Source organism: Oryzias melastigma, linkage group LG22, assembly GCF_002922805.2.
Source record: "Oryzias melastigma strain HK-1 linkage group LG22, ASM292280v2, whole genome shotgun sequence".
Classification (NCBI taxonomy): Eukaryota; Metazoa; Chordata; class Actinopteri; order Beloniformes; family Adrianichthyidae; genus Oryzias; species Oryzias melastigma.
The window spans coordinates 5,841,598-5,850,100 of record NC_050533.1 but is presented as its reverse complement, the minus strand read 5'-3'; the positions used below and the strand labels follow the sequence as shown (position 1 = coordinate 5,850,100).

Genomic DNA, 8,503 nt, shown 5'->3' with positions numbered 1-8,503 from the left:
AACTCTGATGCAGTTTAAAAACCATGTGAATTCAGAAAAAATAAATTTAACATAAATTCACAAGTTTTTTCTTGTACATTTACGAGAAAAAGACTCGTACATTTACGAAAAGTAGCACATTTACCAAAAAAAATCATAAATTTACAAGATTAAAAGTTGTAAATTTATGAGAAAAAAATCGTAACTGTTAAATTACAAAAATAAAGTTGTATATTTATGACTTTGAAAGTCATAAGATACATTTTCAACCTTTTTTTTCCGTAAATGTATGACATTTAATTTAGTAGATTTAGAGATTAAAAGTTTTGCGATAAATAGAGCTGATACACGAACAGGATTTAAAACTGTAAATTTATAACTGAAAAGTCGCAACTGTTAAATTATGAGAATAAAGTTCTACATTTATGACTTTAAAAGTTATAGGCTACATTCATTATTTTTTTTTAATCTCGTAAATTTACCAGAATAAAATCACAAGATTAAAAGTCGTACTTTTATGGAATAAAAAGTCGTACATTTCTGAGATTTGAAGTGGTAAATTTACGAGAAAAAAAAACTAAAAAAATTACCAGAAAAAATTCATAAATATGAAAACAACTAAAAAAAATTATGAGATTAAAAGTTTTACATTTTACGAGACAAAAGTTGTTACTGTTAAATTACAAGAATAAAGTCATCTATTTATGACTTTAAAAGTCATTAAGCTAAATTTAGGACTTTAAATCTAGTAAATTTATGAGATAAAAAGTCATAAATTCACTAGATTAAAAATTGGATATTTAAGAAAAAAAATAAATACATTTATGAGATTAAAAGTTGTAAATGTGTGAGAGTGAAACTCAAAAATTCACGAGAGAAAAAGTTGTAATTGTTAAATCACGAGAATAATCACAAGAATTCTATATCTATGAATTTAAAAGTCATAAGCTAAATTTAGGACTTTTAAACTAGTAAATTTATGAGATAAAAAGTCATAAATTCACTAGATTAAAAATTTTATATTTAAAAGAAAAAAAAAATTATGAGATTAAAAGTCGTAAATTTATTTAAAAAAAAACTCATAAATTCACGAGATTTAATGATGTAAATTTATGAGTAAAAAGTCATAAATTATGAGAATAAAGTCTATTTATGACTTTAAAAGTCTTAGGCTACATTTACAACTTTAAATCATGTAAATTTACGAGATTAGGAGTTGTAAATTTAAGAGAAAAAATGCAAAAAAAATACAAGAAAAAACTCAGACATTTATGTGTAAAAAATCGTATATTTACGAGATTTAAAAAAGTAAATTTATGAGAAAAAAACTCATGAATTTATTAGATCAAAAGTTGTAAATGTGTGAGAGTGAAACTCAAAAATTCACGAGAGAAACAGTTGTAATTGTTAAATCACGAGAATAATCACAAGAATTCTATATCTATGAATTTAAACGTTATGGGCTAAATGTATATTTACCAAAAATACAAGGAAAAAGATGAAGATAAAAAATAAGATAGACAAAGATAAAAACTAGATTTAAGGAAATAAGGCAGGAGTCACGGTTATTGGGGTGATTGTTTGATCCAAAGAGGTGACAAAAAGTCCAAAACAGGATGTCAAAGTATTTGTTAATCAAAAGGACAGAAACAACAGAACAAGAGATCATCAGGGCTTAAATATAAGCAAAATAATACATAAAAAGACAGAATCCTGCAGTAAACTGTGGAGATGTGAATATGATGAAGACGTTCAGGCGAGAATGATGACACTGATGAGGAGTTACTGTAAACACAGCTGCTAGCGTCTGGCAGTGAAACATGACATCAGCAAGTTTCAGGAAAATTCGTTTTTAACGTATATTTTATTTAAAAAAAAAACTTTTTTTGTGAATTACACCTCACTGATGGTGCTTTCTCCTGTCGATTACAGCAGCAGCGACGGCTGGAGATTAAAGCTCAGCAGGAGAGGCTGATGAGGATGCGCTTCGATGAGGTGGAGAGGCTCCGGAAGGAGGAGGAGCGACGAGAAGCAGCACAGAGACAACAGGTTGGCTTTATTACATTTATGTTCTGCCTTATTCATGTTCACAGGTAGTGATGGCGAAGCACGACTAGAAGCAATTGAGGCTTTACGCATTATTTACAAAAGACTAGAAATGACTCGAAATGTCTCTCATAAAACATTAGCTACTCAACTTTTTTTTGTGTTTAGCCTTTTGTAGACATGACTTAGCACTTTTTTTAAAATGTATTTTTAAAATACTGTTTATAGTTATTCTTTCATGTGTTACCAACACTTCAATTTAATTATTGCTGGGGGTTACATTTTTATAATTTCAGTATTTTTTGTGAATTTATTGCTGTCCTGTTCTATTTTTTTTTTTAATTTATTTTAAGACTGACGGAATTTCTGCCTTTTTTGCACTTAAATTTCACATTATATTTAAAAAATAGTGTCCCTGAAAAAAATTAATGTAATCAGATTTTTTTTACTGTCATATCATGTAAAATGTTTCAAATTAATTATGTTAATGTCTTGCTTTTTTAGTACAATTTGCTTTTTTTTGTTTCTCTGAAACCCTTTATTTTACAATATAACTTTACTAGCAAGCTTAAAATTATTTATTTTTTCTTTTTTTTGGAAAGTTAACCTCAAGCAAAATCCACTTTCTTTCTTTGTATTTTTAGGAGTTTTTCCATTCACAGCCCCGTCTGAGATGTTTCTGTCTTTCTCTCTCTGTGCACGATGCTTCCCTCTGTCCAAATGCTTCTTTCCCACCGTCCCTCTCTCCTTGTGCCGACATGCTGCTCAGGAGTACATTCGTAGACAGCTGGAGGAAGAGCAGAGGCAGTTAGAGATTCTCCAGCAGCAGTTACTGCAGGAACAAGCGTTGTTAATGGTAACCGTGGCCCTCTGAATGCGTCTTACTGCCCCCTATTTGTTCTGTGTGGTCCCGTATCGCTGATGAATGCACCCAAAGGACTGCTGGGAAGAGGAGAGGCCGCAGTCTCCATTTATTTTTTCATGTTTCTTATTTTTCCTGGAAATATTAATTGTGGTTTTAGCTCACTGTGTGCATGGATGTTGTTTGGATTCAGGCTGGATCTTAAAGGATTCCTCAGACGATGAGCAGCATTTATGCTATCTATCTGAAGGAGACACATTCATTTTGTTGCTTCCTTCTTCTGTTTACTGCTGAAAAAAAAGAAAACTTTAAGATCCAGTCAGCATAATCTTCATGCAAACCTCATTTTTTAAAATGTACCTTTTCTCCTCACGTGCTTGGCTCCATTTTTCTCATTGTTGATATTCTATGTGCTCCTTGCATCTGTTATTGAGCGTAAAACGACTAAATGAACCCATTTATAATAAAATACAAATATGATTTCTACTTTCTTTCTTAGCATTGACTTTAAAATGAATTAGCAACAAGGTCATGTGACCCACTGGATTCTATGGGGGTCAATTCAAAGCCAGGACTGAAGAGTCTATGAAGGCCCGCTTTATACTTCATAGAAATGTATAATCGCTCAGGTCACAAGGCCATTGGAAGAGAATCGTCTCAGTCGCTACTAAATGTGATGCAACCTAAAAAATATACTCGGTAATGGAAATTTTACACCTGTTGTACAATCACATGCATATTGTTCCATTTAACGGACTCTTATTTCGAGCAAACTCAAACACTTTTGTTTCCTCGTCCCAGGATATCAAAGTTACTTCAGTAATACTGTGTTCTAAATACAAAAAGGGTTAGACGTGATTTTATTCTGACTCTGTTCTAAAAAAAATTAAAAACTCAATGCTTTTTCTGTGTTTGCTTTCTAATGCAACTCCAATTTCAGCTATATTTGATTAGTATATGAAACAGGTGGAAATCCTTTTAAATTTAACTTTTTAATAAAAGTAAAGTTATTTTGTATTTTGAGGTCTTTAAAATAAAAAATAAATAAAAATAAAAAAAACAAATTAAAATGCGTAATGTGCCATCTCTTTTGTCTTGTCTACACCATTAATTGACCACAAAATTATTATAAAATTATTATTACAAATTATATACATTTAATTATAAATTATTATAAAAAAATTTTATATACTTGGAGGTAAGTATCTTCAGAAAAACTTTAAACAATAATAAAATAAATAAGTAAACAGACCGACTGATTAATAAAATAGATACAAAGATAAATGGAAAGATATACAAAAGAAACAAAGATTAACACAAATATACAATAAATGTGCATAAAGATAGCTACAAAGATAGATACAATTGAAACAAAGAAAGATACAAAGCTAGCTACAATAGATACAAATATAGTTACAATAGATACAAAGATGGAAATATTTATAATATATATATATATATATATAAAGATAGCTACAACAGATACAATAGATAGATACAAAGATATATAAAGATAGCTACAAAGATAGACATGGAGACATGAAGATAAATATAATAGATTCACGATTGCGGTAGGGACCTGATACAATTAATTAAATGGCCAATCACTATGAAGTGTAAAGCAAGCATTAGTCGTTATTGCTCTCATGCAGGTCACTAATTGAGCTCTCTGCTGTCTAAAAGTTTCTACATTTACCCCAATCAGTTTCTGAGATGTTCCGTGTTCGACCAAAGACAAAGGAGAAGTTCTCCTGAAGCTGTGTTACAGTTTGATTTACACAGGGATTCTAGTCATCCGTCATGTTTTCCTCATTCGTTGTACTTTTTTTTTTTACATGAGATCAACCACCATTATTTTGTCATAAAACATCTTTTCCACTCTCCCCACTGACGATTTTCCTCTTTTCAGGAGTATAAGCGTAAGCAGTTTGAGGAGCAGCGGCAGGCTGAACGTCTACAGCGGCAGCTCCAGACAGAGAGAGCCTACCTGGTGTCCCTGGCGGAGCGACAACAGGAGAGCAGGCAGCAAGAGAAGAAACAACTTTACCACTACAAGGATCATGTTAATCCTAATGACAAACCCGCCTGGGCTAAAGAGGCAAGTCCCAACATGCTTGAAAGGATTTTTCAAAGACAAGCACACTGCTTTGTGTATCCTAGTGAGATGCTTTTTTATGAAAAAAAAGAGACGAATGATAGAAATGTAAGAAGTTTTTCAATGCATAAAAAGCCTGAATTATTTAGCAGGTTCTATTGGAAGCACCAACCACAAGAAGACAATGGTGAAGGAGGCTCATTATTTAGACTTGCCTCAATGACATGTTTTTGCTTTGCTGATTGTGCAGGATGTGTTTGTGGCACTGCTTACCCTCCTGTAACTCTGACTCCTATAGGTCCCGCAGCAGCATGCTCATGGTAACCAACCTCGTTCCCATCTTCAACAGCAGAACTTATTCAAACAACCGTCCCCAGCTGCCAACCCTCAGAATCAGTCCAAAGCTAATGATCCTAGACGAACCCCATCCAATGCTTCCCAGATCAGCCCTACCAAACTCCCCCAGATACGCATTTCAGGAGAACAAGAGAAGGCTCTAGATCAGAGATCGAAGCAGGAGCTTTACCATGTCAGAGGAAACAAGGATAAGAACCAGAGAGGTCGTAGTCCAGAGCAGAGAGAATTTGTTGGCCGAGGGGCCGGAAAGGCACCTGACAAGGCCCACAGAGACTCCCAAGGGTCAGCTGCTGCCAAACCTAATCCACAAGGGGCAAGTAATCAGAAAGTTAACCCTAGATTCGTAATCATGTCTGACCCCAGTCAGGGCCCTACATCCCAGTTTCAGGTTCCCGAAAGTCATCTTGGACAAGTCCAGGCTTTTCAGTCTGAATCTAAGCAATCTCTCATGCCTGTGGTTAAACCGGTTAGTCTCCATTCTCGGCCCAAATCTCACTCACCTTGCCGTAGAATAGATGTAGATGTAGAACCTGAGTATAGAACTAACTGGAGCAGTGGGCTGAAGCCGTCTTTGAGCCACAACAACATTTTTCTCCGGGCAGACTCAGAATCATTTGAAGAAAGTGACCCCCTCTCCAAGTCTTACCCTGCAAATGGTCAATACATCAACCTACCCAGGCAAAGGAACTCATACTCACCTGCCTCCAGCAGTGGCAACATTCTTAGAGTCCCTAGTAACAATCATTTACTGTCCCCTCCTTTACTTATGTACGGAGGGGACATAGGAGTGAATAAAAAGTCAATCAAATCGTCCAACTCTCTGTGTGATCTCACTGATACTGCCCCCGGAAACATACTCAAGCAGGCCTTTGACAAAATAGGTCGAAAGCTTCGTCGCTCCTCTGATGTTCCGAGACCCACCTTTCTAGCTACTCCTGTTTCTCGCCAAGGCTTTTCTCTAGAAAACTCTCCACAGGGCTCACCATTGTACTCTCCCCCATCCCCCGAATTACGGTCAAGCAGACACCTTTCCCCCACATTCTCTCCAGACAACGATGGACCATATATAAACGGCAGGTGGTCCCCAACATTCGCTCCCACTCTGAAACCAGGGCAGGACTTTTTTATGCACAGTTCAGCCTCTAACGCTCCTCGCTGCTCGCCACACGGGTCTCCCTATGGCTCGCAGGCTCAGATCACCATTACATCCAGTGGCCCACTGTGGCCCCAGAACTAAAACACTTTTCTAGAAACCCCCACGCGTTTGTACTTCTATGTTTGTGATTGAAATTATTGATTTTTTTGCTCTAGAAAGTTATCCACACCAAATAGGATAACTCTAAGATAAGAACAATATCTTAACTTGATAAATCGTGTTATCAGTTCATAATGTCAGGACACAAAAATGTTGCTGATATTTTACTTAGAAATTAAAAGTTTTTAAAGGGTACCGTGGTGTATATACATATCATGGCGTAATATTATAGTCATTGGACGAGTTATCTGAAGTTAGATATTTTTTTTTTATCACTGATAAGAGAATGTAATCTAAGGTGTGCTGGGTTTAATCCTTAGCAATCCCAGCAGCATCTCAGTATAACAACTGAGGTAAATATTTTTTTGTTATAATTGGTGTGCAGAGCCCTTAACAATTTGCAAACTTTTTTAGCCTCGTATTTCTTGAATAAATTCAAACAATAACTTAAGCTGAAAACCAGCGAATGAACACAATCCACAGTTTTAGGAGACTGATTTCCTCACAAATATAGAAGTACAAAAAGATGTAAACGCTGCTAAATTAAAGTTTTAGCTGTATAAAGTGTATAAATTTGATTGTAAGTTAAATATGTTTACCAGCTTTTAAGTTGCTGTTTCTTTACTTTAAACATTCTCAACTGGGATTGAAATCTGAAGGTGACGCACCGGTTTGAGCTATTTTGAGAATAAAAGGCTATCTGGAGGGAGTTTATTTAGCTATACCCCTAAAGAATAAGAATAATAATTTTTAAAAAACACCAGGGAGGAGTTTATTTAGTTAGCTATGCCCTCACAAAATAAAAGGACCAAAAAGCCACCTGGGAGGAGTATAATTAGGTATACCACCACTGAATAAAAAGCCACCTGGGAGGAGTTTAGCTAGTTATACCGCCACAGAATAAAATGCCACCTGGGAGGAGTTTAATTAGCCGTACCCTCAAAGAATAAAACGCCATGTGGGAGGAGTTAAGCTAGCTATACCACCACAGAATAAAAGCCACCTGGGAGGAGTTTAGTTAGCTATACCCCCATACCCAGCCCTTTGTGACCCTTATACCCAGATGGCCCTTGGTGTGCCACATTGACCACGCTCCTTTAAGCTTTTGGCTTCGATGAATCTCACCACAACCTCTAGGTCAGTCAAACATTAAATGCAAAATCCTGGTGGTGGGTGATGGCAAAGTGGTGATGGGTTCTTAATCCTCGGAGGTTACCTTTCAGTCAACCGTTCTCGCTTCTCACCATTTTTAATCTTCATATAGACTCGGTGAGAGAAAGTTTTTGGGTCGTGACAAATCCAAACATTTGAAGGAAAAAGTCAGACACCCAAAAGCTTTTTCTAACAAAAAGGGGATCTACTAACAATAACCTTTTTTTCTTTCCTGTAGGTTAGAGTGGTTGAACTAATGTTCACTGTAAACTTTCACAGATAAACCTCCTCTTGTGGCAGCTCTACTCGTGAACTACCAACTGAATATGTCTTACTAGGTCTTTAGACTTTGTGACGTCCTAGTTTATTGTTAGTTTATTGCTAAGTGTGTAAAACTATTGTTAAACCAGACTTCTTAGCAGGCACCTTGCACAAATTTGAGGAAGGACGGGGTTGCATAACCTTTGACTCACTCTTTTTCAATGTCCCTATTTACCCTGAGGCTTTTTAAACTGCTCTGCAGAGCCTTTAATCAAATTATACCTACCTAAGCTAAAACTCAAGGAGTATTTTCACTTTTAGAAGTATTCATAATCGTAATCTGATAATCTGATTACAGTGACATTTTTAGAATTTTGTGTAAATTATCTGCAGATTTAACGGAATCCCTTTTGTCCAAAAGCAGTCAGAAACATTTGTGTAAAAGTTCAATTATCCTGGTTTGGAAGGGCTGCCTGCTAAAGAAAATCTGTGACCT

At 35.5% G+C, this 8,503-nt stretch overlaps 1 protein-coding gene and 1 long non-coding RNA gene across 2 annotated transcripts in view; one reads left to right on the top strand and one right to left on the bottom strand.

Moving 5' to 3' along the window:
- The window catches only part of LOC112151658 (traf2 and NCK-interacting protein kinase), a gene marked incomplete in the record, with an annotated part of 98,737 nt that overhangs the window by 70,755 nt on the left and 19,479 nt on the right, over positions 1–8,503 (top strand). The window contains 4 exon segments of the mRNA XM_024280712.2: positions 1,912–2,028; positions 2,795–2,881; positions 4,797–4,985; positions 5,281–5,805. Coding sequence (XP_024136480.1) covers positions 1,912–2,028; positions 2,795–2,881; positions 4,797–4,985; positions 5,281–5,805 — 918 coding nt within the window.
- The window catches only part of LOC112151742, a 10,873-nt gene continuing 4,994 nt past the window's right edge, over positions 2,625–8,503 (bottom strand). The window contains exon 2 of the long non-coding RNA XR_002920185.2: positions 2,625–2,812. This is a non-coding gene — a long non-coding RNA (uncharacterized LOC112151742). The remainder of the gene's footprint in view (positions 2,813–8,503) is intronic.